The sequence below is a fragment of the Microcaecilia unicolor genome, chromosome 5 (assembly GCF_901765095.1).
Source record: "Microcaecilia unicolor chromosome 5, aMicUni1.1, whole genome shotgun sequence".
Classification (NCBI taxonomy): Eukaryota; Metazoa; Chordata; class Amphibia; order Gymnophiona; family Siphonopidae; genus Microcaecilia; species Microcaecilia unicolor.
In genome coordinates, this window is record NC_044035.1 from 287,482,766 (window position 1) to 287,503,498 (window position 20,733).

General features: G+C 44.0%; 1 protein-coding gene across 1 annotated transcript in view; it reads left to right on the forward strand.

The window, feature by feature from the left end:
• CRYBG3 (crystallin beta-gamma domain containing 3) overlaps positions 1-20,733 on the forward strand; it is a 138,939-nt gene that overhangs the window by 91,787 nt on the left and 26,419 nt on the right. Inside the window, exons 10-17 of the mRNA XM_030204260.1 lie at positions 1,055-1,090; positions 2,885-3,018; positions 6,302-6,428; positions 10,097-10,236; positions 10,446-10,572; positions 11,100-11,132; positions 16,979-17,082; positions 20,540-20,666. Coding sequence (XP_030060120.1) covers positions 1,055-1,090; positions 2,885-3,018; positions 6,302-6,428; positions 10,097-10,236; positions 10,446-10,572; positions 11,100-11,132; positions 16,979-17,082; positions 20,540-20,666 — 828 coding nt within the window. The remainder of the gene's footprint in view (positions 1-1,054; positions 1,091-2,884; positions 3,019-6,301; positions 6,429-10,096; positions 10,237-10,445; positions 10,573-11,099; positions 11,133-16,978; positions 17,083-20,539; positions 20,667-20,733) is intronic.

Consider the following 20,733-nt stretch of genomic DNA (forward strand, 5'->3'; position numbering starts at 1 on the left):
GTAAGGTATACACAAAAAGTAGCACATATAAGTTTATCTTGTTGGGCAGACTGGATGGACCGTGCAGGTCTTTTTCTGCCGTCATCTACTATGTTACTCCTGTTACTATTGTATTTTTAAGTATTGTGATTACACTGTGGCCCATTTTGGGTTAAGCTTTGGTGCAAAGAAAAGGGTATATAATTATAACATAACAATTTCTGAATAGGTTGTGTGTGTGAGTAATTACCTGTAAAACATCTTGACTCCAAAGCATTTAATGGGACAATAAAACACTAGGTTTAATTTTAGGCCTCAGGGTGAAGTACTGTTTCTTAGTTCTGTTAGTGTGTCTCTCTATAGGGCTTTGGTGATGGATGACCACAAATCTCTTTAAATGTTAGGTTAAGACAATGTATATCCCCAGCTCAGTGAAAATGGAATTGTCCAGTAAGGATGTGTATTCATTAGTATGCATTCAGTTCATTAGCATGACTTTAAAACGTTAGTGCATGCCAGATCAATTTAGTATGCATTAACCTATGAATGTTAGGTCAAGCAGCAATTCTGTACATTGGTGCCTCCTTTTTGGCACCCCAGTGCAGTGTGATGAGCACCCTGATGGTGTTAGAGAATATTAGTGCATTAGTGCACCAAAAAGAAGGTGTGCCCACTTATGCCAAGTCAATGGGAGGTGTAAGAGGGCATGCCTAGATTTGTCAATCAACACGTACATCTGATAGTATTCTTTTCAATTGCGCACTTTGCCACGTACGTGCAAGCTTACATAAATAGCACTTTGGACAAGCCCCCACGTAAGTGGTGCCTATCCTGCATTTACGCACGTCAGATGCACCTAAATGCAGACATGCCTTATATAGAATTGCCCTCTAAATGCACATTAAAATGTTCCAACATGCATTAAAGATTTTTTGTATTATTATTATTAAAATGAATGTGTGAAATGAACCGAGAAAGTGACTGGAAATTGAGGATAAAAGTCTGAAAGTGATCCGCTATTTAAAGTGATATAAGAAGAGAATCTGTTCTACTTCAATATTTTGCTGTATTTCAGGGTGGACTGAAGGTACAGATGCCCATGGACCCTCGCGTAAGTAATTGCCAGCCTGCATAACTGTCCCAGGCACAGCCCTTTTGCTACCTTTTTGAAACCAGTTGCCATCACATACTGGGAACCATTCCCACAGATTCTGTATAGGTCACCCAAAGTTGGGTGCACAATTATGCATAAATCCACGCATAAGCTAATTGTCTAAATAGGTTATAACAAATCAATTATTGGCATTTACAAGTGCTAATTGGCAGTCATTAGTAGTTACACGTGGATCTGGCCTATGCCCATTTTCTGTAACCTGCGTGCCATGCAATTAAAAAACATGTTTTTGATGCACACACAATGTGGGAAACTGTGCAAGGTCTGTGCAGTGCAGAAGGGCTGGTTGAGAGGGATGTGTGTCTAGCAGCACCCCCTCTCTCCCCCCAACTTGACCTCATGCCCCAGATAGCTTTTTGCAATGGTCCCTGGTATTTTAGTGGCCCTTCCTCTCCCCTCCCCTCCCCCCGGCCTCTGAAATTGAAAATAAAATTCCTAGTAGTTTAGTGGTCCCCCTCCCTCCCTGACCCAACCCTCAAAAAACATCCCTGGTGTCTAATGGCACCCCTTCCTCCCACTCACCAACCCCCCCCCCCCCAAACCAATTTGACATAAACAGAAATCCTCCATGGTGCCTAGTGGGACCCTATCCCCACTCCCTGACCCATTCACCCAGGCTCCCCATAGACACCATATCTTAAATTAGGCAGGAGTGATACCCACTTGCTCCTGCCTCCAGTGTCATCATCTTCAAAAATGGCAGGGCCTAGCCTCATGGGATGCGTCTTGGGCTGCACCATATAGGGTTAGTCTACCATATAAGGGAACTATTACCTTATAAGGCAAGCTGACCCTGCTCAGTGCATCTCAAAGGACTTTTTTTTTTTTTTAGGAGGGAGTCAGGTCAGGTCAGCAAAAGAGGGTGTCAGGTTGGGGAGGGGGTTTGTTGGAGCATTGGTTTGGGAGGAGGGGGTCAATGCAAATTGTCAATGGCATTCTTTTTTACCAGAAAGGGTGCCGAGTTTAGGTGGCAGAGCCGGTGGTGGGAGGCGGGGCTAGTGGTTGGGAGGCGGGGATAGTGCTGGGCAGACTTATACGGTCTGTGCCAAAGCCGGTGGTGGGTGGCGGGGCTGGTGGTTGGGAGGTGGAGATAGTGCTGAGCAGACTTATACGGTCTGTGCCAGAGCTGGTGGTGGGAGGCGGGACTGGTAGTTGGGAGGCGGGGATAGTGCTGGGCAGACTTATACAGTCTGTGCCAGAGCTGGTGGTGGGAGGCGGGGATAGTGCTGGCCAGACTTATACGGTCTGTGCCCTGAAGAGGACAGGTACAAATAAAAAGTAGCACATATGAATTTATCTTGTTGGGCAGACTGGATGGACCGTGCAGGTCTTTTTCTGCCGTCATCTATTATGTTACTATGTTACTCTTTAACATTGAGCTGTGGATTACTGCTGAGTTAATTTGCACGCTCATTGTTTACAGCATGCCACTGGGTTTTTGGATTCCTAATTTTGTGGTAGAGCCATGCACTGAGCTGGCTGTACTGTGAGGCTTTCTGCATCAGTCCCTCAGACATTTATACAGCTCAGAAGTCTAGTAAAACAGAGACCTATATGATAGTCTGGAATATTTAGGATCTTGCCGTAAAGTTATAACATTTTTGTGATGGTGTTTGCTGTATAGCCCAGGTGCTCCAAAACAAGCTCCATGAGTGAGCCTCTGCTTTAGAGCAGCTTTAACATGTCTTATGGTTTCTGCATGACAGCATACTTTCATTTTGTATTTTGCAGATGGTATTATATGAGAAAGCAAACTTTAGTGGCTGGACTCAGGAGCTGACAGAGCACCTGTATATGTTGAGTGATCTCCCCAGTACTGAAAGGGAGTTTCCTGGCATCAGCTCAATTCGTGTTATTGGCGGAGTGTGAGTATGGTTGGTTGTCTGTGCTGAAGACAAATTATTATAAGAATGCCAAGAGTGTATATTGGAATGAAAACATTCACAATATGTCTCTTCAGCATGTTCAGCGTACAAACAGGAAAGGGGCCAAACATGGGTGCTAGGGAAATTAGCATGTGTACAGGTGCTTAAAGCATTAGATCTGTACACACCTTCTGGGATGAAACATGGAAACAGCTAGCTTTCAAGCAGAACATGACTGGTGGTGAAGAGGGAGACGGGAAATGATGTGAGATTTAGCTGTGTTCTCTGTCAGCATAGGATAGTGTCACAAAATACCCAGCACCCACCTGCAGTTAACCCTGCGGCCACCTGGAGGGTCTGTCCACAGTACTGCTCAGGCCCACCTGCACCTGGGCACGTTCTCTATACTAGCCCTTCCTCCCACCGACTGGGTCCCACTTGCCTCTGGGCTAGTCTCCCACTCTCAAGTTATTCCCCAGTGATTTCTAAGAGACTGGTGCCACACTCCCAGAAGTCCCACGGTTCCTAGAAAGCACTAACAGTCCCAAAACACAAACCACCAGGATTCTTAGTCAAGTCAGGATAGCAGAGCTAATAAACTATAGGTTTATTATCACAGAACTTGAACAGTGAACAGAAAAGGGTGAAATCAGCAAAAATAACAGATAATTGAATATGGATCAATTATAAAACCATCTAAACATTTTGTTACTACCTGGGTAGCACCTGGGGATTTTCAGGAAAATTAACTGCTCACAAGTCTTGAACAGGGTTTCAAGACAGAGATGCTTCTCCTCTGTTCTCCCCAGCTGAGACTAAAGAAGAAATCCAGTAACTCCTGGCTAGATTTGAACTCTAGGGCCAACCAGAGCACCAGCTTTGAAAGTATCTGGCCAATGTTACTGCAAATTGCCTATCCACAAGCTTAAAATGGAAAAGAAAAAGTCTTTTTCTGCAACAGCTTTAAAACTGAAAACAAATGCCATCTGCTGGCCAATTAGGAGCAATATTTGTCATCAGTAAAAATAATAAAGTTCACAGGCTTAGAAACCCACTGTTTCATCACAGACACGTTTTCTCATTAACCTAAATACTGCTGAGTTAGAGAGCTCTGCATGCCTATATATCACTATGGTTCTAGGGAATGTGATCTCCAGAACAATGGTTCATCCAGATCCCTGCTTTAGGGCCCACCCTGCATCTCTTCCCTCAACAATCTTATCATCTGTGGGATTGATATTCAAAGCGATTTAAATGGTCCAAAATGGATCCTGGCCATGTAAATCACTTGTCCATGGCTAACTGTGGATATTCAGCAGCATGTAAACAGATAGCTCCACTGAATATACCTAGTTAGTGTCTAAGCCTAAACCAGCTATTTTGTGGCTGGTCTGGGGGGGGGGGGGGGGGTAGAGTCAGCACTTATGTGGTTGTGTTAATATAAGATTTCATAAAACACAGACCTGCTGAAAATTTGTGGTTAGCGGTTGCCAATTTTCAGCGTGAGTTTGGCAGCCATATTTGGCCACGTGAATACCTAGAATATCTTTGGCTTGTTTCGACTTAACCGGCCAGCACTGAATATCGGGTTGATTGGTTAAGTTGGAACTGGCAAAAATAAACCAGATATTCAATGCTGGTCACAGGAAATGGCCCGACATTGAATAACCAGGCTCAGCGCCGACTGTGGAAGTTAGCTGGGCCAACTCCTGCTGTCTGAATATCGGTTCCAGGGTCAACATCCTAATGTTGTCTTCAACTGTCTGATCTATGCAAAACAAAAATTGGATGTCATCAGCATATAAACAAAATTGCAGGTAAACTTGACACTTGGGGCACTTTGGTATGGCACCCAATTTCGTATGATTTATCTGCATCTTTAAAAACACAATATTTCCTTTCCAACAGAAACAATCTAAACCATTGCAGTACTGTCCCTCTCACTCAGACCAATATTGTAAATAATTCAACAGAATACTATGATCAATAGTATCAAAAGCTGTTGACATATCTAATGTAACTAACCAAAATCTCTTCCCTTTATCGAACCCTACCCGTGCAACATCTAACAGAGAAATTAACATTTCAGTATCGGTTATTATGCAACACCTCATGTAAACTAAGAAAATCCAATAATTGGAGGAGTAGCCTAGTGGTTAGTGCAGTGGATTTTGATCCTGGGGAACTGAGCTCAATTCCCACTGCAGCTCCTTGTGACTCTGGGCAAGTCATTTAACCCTCCATTGCCCCTCATACAAAATAAGTATCTGAATATATGTAAACCGCTTTGAATGTAGTTGCAAAAACCTCAGAAAGGCGGTATATCAAGTCCAATTCCCCCTTCTCTATTAGTTTTGCTAAAAAAGGCAGAGATGACACAGGTCAAAACTTCTTAAGCACAGTAACATCTAAAGATGGATGTTTAATGATGAGTTTCACACTGTCACATTGTTGATGGTTAACAGTAGCATGTTACTGTTCTTGCTTCTGAGAATCTGCAACCCTAATCAGTAGAAAAGAGTCATGTCAGTACTTTAACATCCCTGTGGTCTCTCTTTAATATCGGAAATGTACCTGAATAAAAAAAACAGTTTCAGTTTGCCATTATGGTGATGATGTGTTACTGTATGGTGAATGACATATTAATGTCTTAATGTGTTGGGCAGTTCTTCCTGATATAGATTGGGGCACTATTAAGAGATAGCCTTGAAACAGAAGACAGTATGGTGTTTTCCAAGGTTGGACTGAGGTCCTTAAAACAGAAGGCAGCGCACTATTTTTCTGGGGTGGTCTTGGGTTCCTGTGATATTTGTGCAAGATCATTTATGTACTATTGTGAGTATTTTATAGAGGCACATTGGAGAACTGGTTTAAAATAGATGAGTTTTTGGATATTTTTATAACCATGTTGGCCAAGTCTTACAATTAAGACATTTGTGTTCATTCCTCCTGGTGTGAAGATAGTCTCAATCAATTATTAACTCTCAATCAATTATTAATACAAAGTACACAGTGATGAATCTATTCCTTGGACACTCTACATCCAAGGAGGTGAAATCATGAACTGAATTAGTTAGTATCTTGAACATAAAATTGTTTTCTACATAGCCATACTTTTGGCTGTTACTATATTGTATTTAAGGGCAGTATGATGCTTCCTAGAGGCCCTATGAGGCTGGAAGCAGTATGGCATTTTCCTTGGTTGGGCTAGAGACAGAGATTGGTGTATTTTTTAGGGTTGACAAGTAACTCCTCCCTTCTATCTGTTGCTGCCCTGCTATAGGTGGGTTGCCTATGAGAAGGAGCGATACAAAGGTCAGCAGTATCTTCTGGAGGAGGGAGAGTATGAAGACTGGCAGGTGTGGGGTGGTGCCGGAAACACCCTGAGCTCCTTCCGCTACATTCAGGCTGTAAGAGTCTTTCCCTTTTGATTTCTCTATGTGCATAACTGAGCATGAATGAGTGTTAGATACTACTACTACTTAACATTTCTAGAGCGCTACTAGGGTTACGCAGCGCTGTACAGTTTAACAAAGGACAGTCCCTGCTCAAAAGAGCTTACAATCTAAAATGCGAAATGTCAAGTATCAAGTGGGGGCAGTCTAGATTTCTGAATAGAGGTATGGTGGTTAGGTGCCGAAGGCGACATTGAAGAGGTGGGCTTTGAGCAGGGCTTTGAAGATGGGCAGGGAGGGGGCCTGACGTATGGGCTCAGGGAGTTTATTCCAGGCATGGGGTGAGGCGAGGCAGAAAGGGCGGAGCCTGGAGTTGGCGGTGGTGGAGAAGGGTACTGAAATGAGGGATTTGTCTTGAGAGCGGAGGTTACGGGTAGGAACGTAGGGGGAGATGAGGGTAGAGAGGTAAGGAGGGGCTGCAGATCGAGTGCATTTGTAGGTTAATAGGAGAAGCTTGAACTGTATGCGGTAACTGATCAGAAGCCAGTGAAGTGACTTGAGGAGAGGGGTGTATTCTGCTGTATTCACACACCTGTTGCATGTTTGGCACCCAGCTTTGTCTGTTGGCCTTCACCTCCCAAAGGTAGCTGGCCATCCATTGTGGGAAGCAAAAGCCAACAGCCACAGCTGGACTCCAGCCCTGTAGCAGCTGTATGAAAGCTTTAGTAATCTCCACAGTACAGAGAGGGAGTTTTATGGCTCCAGATCAATTTGTGTTACTGGCAGAGGTGGGTCATAAGATGAACCCCATAAAAACATGCATAATGAATGAAAGGGCACTAGATAGTAGTCTGAGTTCTGAACCAACAGGAAGTAACAGTCTAAGAGCTCAGTCTATGTGAAAACTTCTGGGTTATGACGGCAAGTAGGAACTGCAAAACACAGGTTTCAACTGTTGTGAATTTTATGGTGGTCCTGGCCTTGAACAGTGGAAGCAGTCTACAGGTAAGAGGTTACTTTTAGGGTAAGGAAAACAATCACAAAGCCTAGAAAAGGTGAGATACATAATTTTAAAGATAACATTGATGGCAGATATACAAAGGGGTAGGCAAGTTGGGTGGGATCTTGGAATGATCCAGGTTCTGATCAAAATGAGTCCTACAATTAAAGGCAAATCAGGGAATTATGAAACTCCGCACCAAATTCCTTCACAATCTTTTTAGAGTAGAAGGCCAAAGCATTACTTTCCATTACAGTTGAGAATCAGCAAGAGAATTGTTCTGTGCTGTGTGCTTTATTTGTTTTTAATTTATAATTTATTAGAATATTTATAATATCCAAGAAAAAATCTTGTTACAGCAATACAGTGGCAAAAGAATATTACAAAGAAGAAAAGAGAAGTCTTCCTTTAAAGGTATAGATTGTAGAGTTTAAATTACATCAGACTCTCCAGCTTTTACCAGTTGCTATTTCTGCTGGTCAGTGAAACTCTACAAGAACATGAGCCACGTAAATAGGGCTAGAGAATGTACTGTATATGTATATGTACTGTATATGTCTTCCAGTATCAGAGGCCCTGAGGGTCTCAATGTGCAGTGACAGGTCCTCTATCATCACAAGCACTGCCATGAACCTTGCTTCCTCTACTTGCCTCTCTGTATGTCCTCAGTTGATTTTACTGAGGTCATGTGCAGGGCTCATCAGTCAGACCCATGATACCATGTGTAAAGTGATTGCCTTGTAGCTTCAGGCAAGGAATGGGGTATGGTGAGTTAAACAGGTTCCTGCATGAATATATATTACAGAATACCAACAATCTGCAGGAAATACTGATCCTGCTGGGGACATTTTCACTACATCTGCATGGGAAGGTCTCTCCAGGGTAGCTCCATGTCTTTTCAGTGTTTTTCTCTCCAGTATTGCTTTCTTGGAGCCATGATAAGATTAGGTTAAGCCTGTAGTTTTTTCACTTTCTCCCAGCTGCAAATCTCAGAGCCTGACCTTGGCTGGTTGTTTAGTCCAGCTCATGGTGGTCTGAGCAATCCTTGCTCTTTTCATCAGGAGCCATTGCCTGGCGGACCTCCTTCCATGTCTTTCCTTCTTTTTCAGTAATAGAAGTGTTGAACTGTGGGGTGCTTCTGTTTTATTTTTAGATCTTGTATATAGCAGGGTTACCTCGTACTCAAATTTGGTTACATTTGATGTCAGAAGAATGGACCAGTAGAGTCATGAAAGCTCATGTATCTCTGTGGATCACTGAATATTAGTCCAGTAAAATGTTTCAGAGCCTGCAGAAAATCTACTCAAATCTAAAAGAGGCATACAATGAGTCCATGCAACCCCAAAGACCCTTGTTTAAAAGTACTTAGATCTTTAAAAGTACTTTTAAGGTATGTGGATACCAGTCTTTGTGATGCTCCCAATCTCCTATGTTGCTTCTCTTCCTAGACAGAGAGGACTAAATTCTGTAAATGACAGCCAAATTTGGGCTCCGAAAAAATGCGCGGCAAGCACTATTCTATAAACAACGCTTTGAGTCGGGTGCCATTTATAGAATAGTGCTGAATGCCGGGATCTGCACCCAATTTTGGGCACAGGGATTTACACTAACTGAACCCTGGTTTAAATCCCCATGCCTAAATTAGATGCGGATCCCCCAAATTCTATAAACTGCGTGCAAATCCTAGAATTATCCCTGACCAGTCCATGCCCCTCCTAGGGCCATGTCCCTTTTTCAGATCTACACGGAAAAGTTTATGCATACATCTTTATAGAATATATAAAGATGCATGTGTAAATTCCAATTATTACCAATTAGCACTAATAGTTTATTGTTAGCACCCAATTATCGGTGCTAATTGGCTCATTAAGTAATTACATTGCACAGGCAATTTTGAGCCTATATATAGAATTAGGGGGAGAGTGTCTTAAGAGCCCTGTGGTGAGGATGAGGAGGCAGGTGCAGGATAGTATAGGTGCATGAATAGAGGAGTGAAATACCTATTTGTGTCTGCAGATCTGAGAGAGAGGAATCCCTGAGCAAATTCACTTGAACCCTATTGAGCTGGCTAGCTGCCGATATTCAGCAGCACTTAACCGTAGAGTGCCGCTGAATATCAGCTCTAGCCAGCCATTCCTAAATTGGCTAGGTTAGGAGCAGTCTAGGCGTGGACTTTGGGTGGAGCCGCTACTTCGTTAGCAGTGATATTCAGTCCACTAACCATCTAATTATGCAGATAAAATTAGGACAGCAACAAAGCTGTTCTAACTTTATCTACCAAGTTAACTGGGCACTGGACTGAATATTAGCCAGTGTCCAGTTTACTTCTGGGATGTAGCACTATCCTGGACGTTCAATGCTGGAGGCTGGACATGCCCCAGCATTGAATATCTGAGGTTAATTTAGCCCATGGTGGTGTACGGCTTACAAACTGCTTACTGCCATGGGCTGATTATTGGGTCCTTAAGTGCTAAATGAGAACACATTCTGAAACATTAAGATACCTTCAGGTCTTAGGAAATAAAGAAATGTAAAGTCCTGCCACCCTCTTCCCCCAGTTTATCGAGCCTTCCTTTCTCGGCATGTCACCCCAATCTTCAAGGCCAGTAAATTAGATGTAACCAACTGTTCTGCCGTCTGTGGGTGAGGTGGTGTTTCATTCCTTTCTGTGGTATCATTGCAGGATTTTCTGGAACCATCAGTTTCCCTTTTTGAGATGGACATAGATGGAAAGAAGTTAGATATTGTGAACCGAGAAATTCCAGATTTGGAAGAGGCCGGCTTTGGCACAGAAACAAGATCAATTTATGTCCAGAATGGGGTGTAAGTGTTCTGCTTTTCGAAGCTTTTTCAGAGGCTATAAAATATTTACCAGTGGTGATGGTTAATTTCCTATTTAGAGGCTACATTTGTTTGTTTAATCACCTGATTGCCACTTTCTTCTTCATGTTATATATGAAGCGTGTAGCCACCCCAGCAGATTTATTTGGGGGGGAGCATGTGAGAAGCTAAGAGCTTGTGTTATATCCCAGGTGGGTCGCTTACCAGCAGAAGCATTACAGCGGGAAGCAGTATGTCCTGGAAAAAGGGAGGTATAAGAACTGTGTGGACTGGGGAGCATCTGATAACACCATCCTATCCATACGACCTGTTATGTTGGTGAGTGACTAGGAAAAAGTTATTGATTTGTGTGAAAAAATAAGTGAGAAAATTCTTTGTTTCCCACGAGGTTAATGGAAAGTGGTTAATTCAAAAATGGAGATTTCAGCTTGCAAAATGTTCTTTATGTAATGAATTTCTTAATTGCTTGGATACAACTGACTAAGAGGGAAAAATGGGAAAAAGTGACATCATCAAAGTCACTGTGTCCTTGGTTACAGCTTTTTATCAGTTGCTTCTTGGAAGGAATATAACAAGACAGGACTACTGACCGTACTATTTGAGATGCTTAATGCTTTAGAATTTATGCTTCAGGCACTGTGGACAAAAGCAAATACTAGACCATTTTTCTAGTATCCACTAACCAGTTTTGAGTAAAATCGTACAGGTTTAACTCTTCTTTTTAGGTAATCAGTCTGCCCATTTTCTTGGTGATCACAGAACATTCTAGTTTTGTAAACAGGATGGTGGTGATTAAAAAAAAAAAAAAGTTAGAAAAATGCCTCATTTCTTTTCTTGCATTGCAGGAACCTCTTGGGAGAAAGGAGCCTCAACACCTGGTATGTTCTTGGGCTATGTTTGTGTTGATGCTTTTTCTGCCTTGTGGAGAACAGTTTTATAGAATTGCTTATTCTGAATTCTTTGTTGTATAGAATGTTCTTTCCCTGTACAGAGTGTATTTGTAAACCACTAGTAGCTCTAGGCATGTAAATGTTTATGCTGCAGAAGGGAAATCCTCTATATAATGACATTCATATGCTTCTTCCTGCACTGGCAGTGCTTGCTTACCAGCTTACTGTGCCCTCTGGCAGCCTTAGCTTCCAGAAGCTTTGTGTACTTAAAACAAAACTAAACGTACCTACTGTTTCAAATTTATAGGGTATTTTTAGAGGACAACAGAGAGAGAGAATTTGGAGGTTGCTTTTAAGGCATGGCGGGAAGGTTCCCAAAGTCTCTTTCCATTACGTCCCAGAGATTCCATAAGGATCCTGTGCAATAGCCTTTCCCTTCAGCACTCTACCTCAGCAGGTGGATGGACATAGCAGGTCTGGTGCTTGCTCCTGGCCTGTCCAGCAGGCCCAGTTGAGCTGGGGTTGTTGTCTGTTGCTTGCACTTGTGGCTGGGGTGCTTGGTTGAGAATTCAAGGTTAATCTTGTGAACCTTATCATAAGTACATAAGTACATAAGTAGTGCCATACTGGGAAAGACCAAAGGTCCATCTAGCCCAGCATCCTGTCACCGACAGTGGCCAATCCAGGTCAAGGGCACCTGGCACGCTCCCCAAACATAAAAACATTCCAGACAAGTTATACCTAAAAATGCGGAATTTTTCCAAGTCCATTTAATAGCGGTCTATGGACTTGTCCTTTAGGAATCTATCTAACCCCTTTTTAAACTCCGTCAAGCTAACCGCCCGTACCACGTTCTCCGGCAACGAATTCCAGAGTCTAATTACACGTTGGGTGAAGAAAAATTTTCTCCGATTCGTTTTAAATTTACCACACTGTAGCTTCAACTCATGCCCTCTAGTCCTAGTATTTTTGGATAGCGTGAACAGTCGCTTCACATCCACCCGATCCATTCCACTCATTATTTTATACACTTCTATCATATCTCCCCTCAGCGGTCTCTTCTCCAAGCTGAAAAGCCCTAGCCTTCTCAGCCTCTCTTCATAGGAAAGTCGTCCCATCCCCACTATCATTTTCGTCGCCCTTCGCTGTACCTTTTCCAATTCTACTATATCTTTTTTGAGATACGGAGACCAGTACTGAACACAATACTCCAGGTGCGGTCGCACCATGGAGCGATACAACGGCATTATAACATCCGCACACCTGGACTCCATACCCTTCCTAATAACACCCAACATTCTATTCGCTTTCCTAGCCGCAGCAGCACACTGAGCAGAAGGTTTCAGCGTATCATCGACGACGACACCCAGATCCCTTTCTTGATCCGTAACTCCTAACGCGGAACCTTGCAAGACGTAGCTATAATTCGGGTTCCTCTTACCCACATGCATCACTTTGCACTTGTCAACATTGAACTTCATCTGCCACTTGCACGCCCATTCTCCCAGTCTCGCAAGGTCCTCCTGTAATCGTTCACATTCCTCCTGCGACTTGACGACCCTGAATAATTTTGTGTCATCGGCGAATTTAATTACCTCACTAGTTATTCCCATCTCTAGATCATTTATAAATACATTAAAAAGCAACGGACTCAGCACAGACCCCTGCGGGACCCCACTAACTACCCTCCTCCACTGAGAATACTGGCCATGAAAGTACTCAGCTAGAATCTGGGGAGAAAGTGAAGGTGGAGTTGGAGGTGAAGGCACTTTGAGGAGAGAGTTTAGTATGGCAAAGAGACGTCGAGGTTTTGAGCCAAGAGAGTTTGTCAACTAGATGTAGTAGTCCCAGTACTAGTAGTGGTGCCAGATCTCCCCCCCCCCCCCCCCCACATACCCCCATTGCTGCCAGATATCCCTTTTTATTTGGTTCTGGCATTCTTTATTTGATTTAAAAAAAAAAAAAGACTCCTGCCTCTTTAAGAACCTAAAAAAAATACGTTAAAAAAATAAGGACTGGAAAAATCTGACCAGTTCCAGTATTTGAGGGACACGGCAAGGGTGATATAAACAGCCCTTCTTGCACCAGTATTCCTGCAGCTCTGCCTGTGCTGCCAGCAGACAGTCTCGTGAAATTCTTTGCCTTTTCTTTTTCGTTATCCCCCATGTCAGCCCAAGCAGAGATAAAAAATCACTGCTCCTAGTGTGGGGGCTGGCGAGCAGCATCAGGCCTATGTGCCTTGCAGTATGCTTGGGAGCCTCCACCAATGGCCCTTCGCTGAACAATTCAGCTGCAGCAGCAGCGCAGGATTCAGCTGAGCTACAGGAGGAAGTTTTAATGGACTCCACATTAATTCAGACCACGTGCCCATGGTGGCCATCTTTGAGGTGCCAGCATGCAGTGCTTCAGGACATTCTGGGCACAGATCCTCTCAGGCAGCGGTTTCTTGCTCTTTGGGCAGCTTCAGTGGCCTAGTTGTGCCAGATAGTGGTTTTCTGGGGCAGGCTTCTTTGGACACTCCGTTTTCTCCGGAGTTTGTCTTGTTGATGCATCAGGCATTTTTGTTGAAGTGGTCCCTGTCCTCAACAGCCAAAAAAGGCACGTTTGGACACTCCTTTCTAAGCACACTATCAAAATCCTTATCCACTCTCTTATCACCTCTCACTTAAGACTTTTGCAACTTGCTTCTCACAGGTCTCCCACTATGCCATCTCTCTCCCCTTCAATGTGTTCAAAATTGTGCTGCATGACTTATATTCCACAAGTGTCACTATGATTATATTAGCCCTCTCCTCAAGTCACTTCATTGGGTCCCTCTCCATTTCCACATACAGTTCAAACTCCTTTTGTTGACTTATAAGTCCATTCACTCTGCAGCTCCTCATTACCTCTCCACTCTTATCTCTCCCGACACTCCTCACCGGGAACTCCGTTCATTGGGTAAATTGCTCTTATCTGTTCCCTTCTCCTCCACTGCTAACTCCAGACTCAGTTCCTTTTATCTTGCTGCAACATATGCCTGGAATCAGGGGCGTAGCCACAGGTGGGCCTGGGCCCACCCAGTGTGGGGTCAGGCCCACCCAGCAGTGTTGTCCCTAAAGTAGTTTCTGGCTCCGCTGGTTGCAGGCTCGCACTGATTTTCACACACTTCCTGCTGCTCAACAATCTTTTTGCAGCCGCTATGCACTAACCCGAAAGCCTCTCCTCTGCCGCAACTTCAGGTTTCTGCCCAGTCAAAATGCGGTAGAGGAGAGGCTTCCGGGTTAGCGCTTAGTGGCTAGAAGGAGGTCATTGAGAGTGGGCAGGTGTGTAGAAATCGCTATCGTTGCCACTGCCGGCAACCCGTAGAACCACAAGCACAGTTGTGGGTGGGATGGGATAGGAAAGAGAAGGGAAGAGGGGCGAAACATGCTGCATGGGGGTCAGGGAAGATGGGGGAAAGATGCTGCATGGGGGGAGGGAAGACAGGGAAAGATGCTGCACGGGGGGATGGAAAATGGGGAAAGGTGATGCACGGGGGAGGGAAGACAGGGGACAGATGCCATGCTGCATGGTGGGGAGGGAACATGGGGGAAAGATGCTGCAAGGGGGAAAGGAACATGGGGGAAAGATGCTGCACGGGGAGGAAACATGGTGGAAAGATGTTGCACAGGGGAGGGAACATGGGAGGGAAGATGCTGCATGGGTGGGAGAAGATGCTGCATGGGGGAAGAAGGGAGAGATGCAGCAAAGGGGTGGAGGGGTGAGAAAGGGAGAAATCTTGCATATGAGTTGGAGGGGGGAGACATGCTGCATAGAGAGGGGATAAGTGGCAAGAGAGGGAGAAATGTTGAACATAGGGGTGGAGAGGAGGGAGAAATGGTACATGGGGAGGGAGGGAGAAATGTTGGACTTGATGGTAGAGGGGAGGAAGGGAGAGATGCTGCATTGCAATGGGAGAGAGATGTTGGACCCATAACACAAGGGAGGGGGAAAGAGACATGGTGGACAGTGGGAATGAGAGGGGGAGATGTTGGAAATGGGGGTGGATGAGAGGGAGGGAGAGATACACAGGAGGTAGTGAAGGGAGAAAGAGGGAAAATGCTGGATAATGGGGGAGAGGGCAGGAGGGAAGAGAGAGAACAGGAAAATGTCAGGCTATGAGGGTGAGGTGGGGAGGGGAAAAAGAGGGATCAGATGCTGGCTAGAAGGGTGGAGGGAGGAAGTCGATGGGAATGGTGGAACTCTGTGAAGAGGCCAGGAGGGGGAGGAGGGGTGGAAAGGAAATGAATGAGAGGATAGTGATTACAGAGGGTAGAAATATGGTAATGGGGAGTAGATTAAAGATGAAAGAGAATGTAGGGCTGGGGAAGAAGTGAGATGGGGAATGGGAAAGCTAGTGGGTGAAAGAAGAAGATGAAAATTTGATAGGTAGTTGAAAAGTAAAAAAGAGGAGAAGAAGGGTGAGAGAGAGGCAGAAAAGAGCTAAAAAAGAATGATTAATATGTCAGGGGCAAGAATAGTGAGGGAACAGACAGACAGCTGCTTGAAGAAGAATTAGCAGACGACAGACAGGAAAGCAGAAAAGAGAAATTGGAACCAGCAAGATGGAAAAATAAAATGTCCAGACAACAAAGGTAGAAACAAAGCATTTTATTTTGAATGTTTTAAATGGAATATGTTAACTTTTGGAAATGTGCATAGCAAATGCCTTTGTATTGTGTTCAGTAGAAAAGGAAATGCATTTCTGTTTTATGTCTGGAGGTCACCAATGACTTTCAGCATTTGGACCATCTTTTTGTCCTCTTTGCCAGTCATAAGAAGGGGGAGTGAGCTTCTAAAGCAACCATCGCTAGGTGGCTTAAGGAGGCCATTTCCTCAGCTTACCTTTTAGCAGGAAGATCGCTGCCTTTGGGCTTCAAAGCACATTCCACCAGGTCACAGGCTACTTTGTTTGCAGAATCACAGGCCATTATGATGAATGAGATTTGCAGTTTGGTGACTTGGTCCTCGCCACACATGTTTTTGAGACATTACTGTTTGGATGTCTTGGCCGGGGGCAACACTGCCTTTGGTGCTTCGGTCCTGGTGGATGGAATTACTGTTTCCCACCCTACTTGAGGATTGCTTTTTTACGTCCCACAAGTCTCTGTATTGATCTCAGGGATATAATGCAGGGAAAAAATAGTCCTTGATAATTTTCTTTCCTTTACTTCTAAGAGATCGATCCAGAGTCCCTCCTTATGCTTTTCTGTTTATATGTCTGGTTTTCTGGGCCATGTGTAGCTTGGGGATATTGCTTGTTTGCAGATGTTGATGTAACATTAAAAACAAAACAAAGCAAAACAGAAAAACAGGAATTCTGAAGAGTAGGCAACAGCTTGTTGCTAGTGTTGGTTCTATTGCCTTCACACTGTTTTCCAGTTCCATGCCAGGATAAGCCCACACACTTAGTTTCTTCCAGTTCCAAGTTCATGTTTCACAGTGGTTCTTGTTTGAGGCAGGAGATTTCTCTCTCATCTGGTTTGATTTACTGCTTTGTTACCATGTATACTGAAGGGGAAGGCTACTGCACAGGATCTTTATGGCAGAGCACTTTGTTCTCTTTATTTCTACCTGCTGGTAGATAGGCAAAACCTGCAAATCTCTGCATTGATCTCTTGGGACTAAAGGAAAAAAAATTATCAGGTAAGCACTAAATTTTCTTTTATAATACTTATACAGACCAGTGTAAAGGAAGGAGCTGGGAGCCAGATGTATTTAGCATTTGATCAAGAGGATCTGTGGGTTAGGGTGAGTTCACTGATTTCTGTCTTTCTTGTTACCATGAATACATGTCTTTGTTGGTTTTGTAGCTAAAAGCATACAACCAGGAGAATTTTCAGGGGATGTGTGTGGATGTCACAGCGGAGGTTTCTGACTTTGTATCACCTAGTTCTATTAAAGTTCTGCGAGGATGGTATGTATCCCCATTGTCAGTACTGTGAACCACCTGTAGATAATATGTAGTGCATCTGAATGTTGTTGTTGGTTTTTTTTTAAATGTTTATATATATGAAACAAATTTATATTCTGCCCATCAATAACATTCCTAACCAAGTAACATCAAAACATCAGACATTAATAAAAACAGAAACCTCTATTCAAAAACAAGAAAAGAGAAAAGTAATTAGAACAAATATTGTAAAATTCTGAATAAGATGAAGAAAACAGAAAAGGTCTTTATGAAACTAAGTAATCTGATTCTAAATGTGGGAAAATTATGTAACCTCACCTTGTCCATGCCTTAGAATACGGAGTAGAATTTAGTTAGGTCTTGGATGACACCATGCTGGGATACTGGTTGAGTACTGGCGCACTGATTTTTCTGAAACTCTTTCAGTAGTATAGAGCTGTGCATATTTATGCACCAGGGGCGTATCTGGAATCCGGCGGTAGGGGGGGCCAGAGCCAGAGAGGGGGGGCACATTTTTGCCTCCCCCCCCCCCCGCCGCCGCCGCCGCCTCTCTCCACCCCCTCCCCGCCGTCAACCCTCCGCCGCTGCTTACTTTTGCTGGCGGGGTCCGACCCGCAATCTTCATATTTCGGCTTCCTCCGTGGCCATGTGCTTCCAGGAAGTAACGCTGCAGCGCTGATTCGTTGAATCTAGTTCGGCGTCTGACGTGCTGGGACGTCAGACGCCGAACTAGATTCAACGAATCAGCGCTGCAGCGTTACTTCCTGGAAGCACATGGCCACGGAGGAAGCCGAAATATGAAGATTGCGGGTCGGACCCCGCCAGCAAAAGTAAGCAGCGGGGGAGGGTTGACGGCGGGGAGGGGGGCCAGGGCGAAATCTGCGGGGGCCCAGGCCCCTGTGGCCCCACGCAGATACGCCCCTGTTATGCACATTACAGCCTGACCAAAACTGAATCCACAACCAAATTTGGCTGCTTCATTTCGGGAGAAACCGAGAGCTGAAACAAAACTGGACAGCCCCCACCCCCCCACTATCACTGCCACCGCTGCACACAGCCTACCTTCCCTCCTCCTGGAGCCACCTGTCAGTCGGGTTCCTTCACCCCACCCTAGGCCTATCTTAGGCACCCTGGTGGTCTAGTGTCCTAACAGGGGAAAGAGTGATTTACAGTTGTTCAAACCCTGGCCATCTTTGCTGCCAAAATGGCTGTCAAGACCTTCAGTCATGGTAGCCATCTTGAGATTGGAACCGGTATAGGCAGGAGTGAGACCGCCACTGAAGGTCTCGGCAGCCATTTTTCCGGCAGAGATGGCTGGGGCGAGAGTGACTATGAATCGCTCTTGCCCCAGTTAGGCCACTAGACCACTAGGGTGCCTAAGGTAGGCCCAGGGAAGGGGGGAAGCTAGCTGAAAGGTACCAGGAGGGGGAAGGGAGGATGTATGCAGTGGGGGGGGGGGGGGGGGGGGGGGGAGGGAGTTTTGGTTTCAGGCAAAAATGTGCCCAGATTTCAGGTCCATTTCGACGCCAAAACCAAAACTGAAATTTGGTCAGTCTCTAATTCACATAGAAAGAAAGTAACCCCCCCCCCCCCCCCAAATATTTATGTCTTTTGTTATGTAAGGTCATGATAATCAAAAACATCTAACTGATTTAAAAAAAAATCTGGCATGCATTATGTTTAATGGTGAATGTATACTCCATTATATATCTAGCATTATACATCGAGCAAAAATGAGGATCACTATGTATAAATTATATTTACAAGCGCCAATATTTAGCCACTATGGGGGCAATTCTATAAGTGGGTGCCTCTTTTTAGGCGTTCTATTGCCGTGTGGTGAAAGCCTATTCTGTAATGGCATCTGAGCACCTGATTTCCCTTATAGAATACTAGCATAACCCGGCATCGGCAGGCCTATATATACATGTCCACAGTTACAATGTGACAGGGCACATGTAACTGACAGCACCACCCATGCCCCCCCCCCATCTGAATGCTGTTTTGTATTTACACGCTATATAAGTCACTTACTTGCACACTTACAGAATAGTGCTTAGTCACCCTGCTGTCACTTACAGGTAGGAATGTACAGAAGTGCTTGTGTTATGTACATTTGTGCACTCGAGTAGCATGTAAATGTGGGCGCCCAGTTATAGACGTGCCCTTTATATATAAAGCTTATATGCCTTACTCAGCAAAAAAACAAATGTAAGAGGGGTGGGCATCCAGGTGAGATATAAATATTCAACTGGCAGTGGTCAACAGTTTTTGGCTGATGATGGCAGTATGCCTGGATATTTAATGCCAAGTCATGTTCGGGCACTGGCATTGAATATCCGGGTTTCTGCAGCCAGCTGTCCCTTATCCAGTTAAGTGCGATAGAAAGCACTTTACTGCCTAAATGAAACCAGATAAAGATAGGACTGAGTTTTATGTAGTCTGATTTGTCCAGCTACCTTATGCGGTTAAGTGCTGAATATTGAATGTTCACAATTGCGTAAGTACTAACTCCACCTCCAGATCTCTCATAAAATCACTGGCTATGCTTTAGCAGTTAGTGCTGATATTCAGTGGCACAAACCAGTTAAGTGCTGTTGAATATCAGCAGATGTCCCCGAACAAGCAATTTAACTGAGCAGGAGCCCAGCGCAGATATCTGTATATTCAGTGGTATTTACTATATGTATAGCACAGCTGAATATGTGAACAATTTGAAATGTCCAGATTAGATGTTTGAAATTATTCCCTAAATGTCCTGCTGAAAATGGTCTACATAGGTATTTTGCTGGATCTCCTATTAGTACTCAGCAAAGAATAGAGTGAGATCCAAAAACCGTGGAGTCCAAGAGTAAAATAGTCACTTCTGTTTATTTATGATTATTTATTTATTTATTTATTTGTTTGTTTGTTACATTTGTATCCCACATTTTCCCATCTATTTGTAGGCTCAATGTGGTTTACATAGTACCGGAGAGGCGTTTGCAGATTAGAGATAAAGGGTAAAATACCATCTACTGGAATATTCTATTGCACCTGAAGTTACCTTGATATTAAGCGCCGTAGATTTCCTTGGCATTAAGGACTTCTTTGCTAGATTTTCTAACAACACACATATTGGATTTACAGCACTGTAGTGCACTGTACTCCTAATGTAGGTATTCCAGCTGAAACATGGCTGTGTTGAGTCATACTCCTCCAGATGCAATAGTATATTCCAGTAGATGGTATTTTACCCTTTATCTCCGATCATAAATAAACAGAAGTGACTATTTTACTCTTGGACTCCACGTTTTTTGGACCTCACTCTATTCTTTGCTGCTTGCTACTCATGAGGTATTTGTTCTCCTTGTTTTGCCTTCTCCTATAAGTACTGTCAGCCAAATTGTCTGCCTGCATGTGTATTTCATTACTGCTGTAGTTAAATTGTTTTACGTGATTTGATTCTTAATTTCTTCAGCTGGCTCCTGGGCTACAAGTTTGAAATGGCTGATTATTACTGTGTATTGGAAGAAGGCCATTACCCCAACCTCGCTTCCTGTGGTTGCCCAACAGCGGACATCAAATTCCTACAGCCAGTAGAGCATGTAAGAGCTGTTCGCTGTGTGTTCTGTTCTGTAATAGATGGAGAGATACTAAAAAAAAACCTAGAAA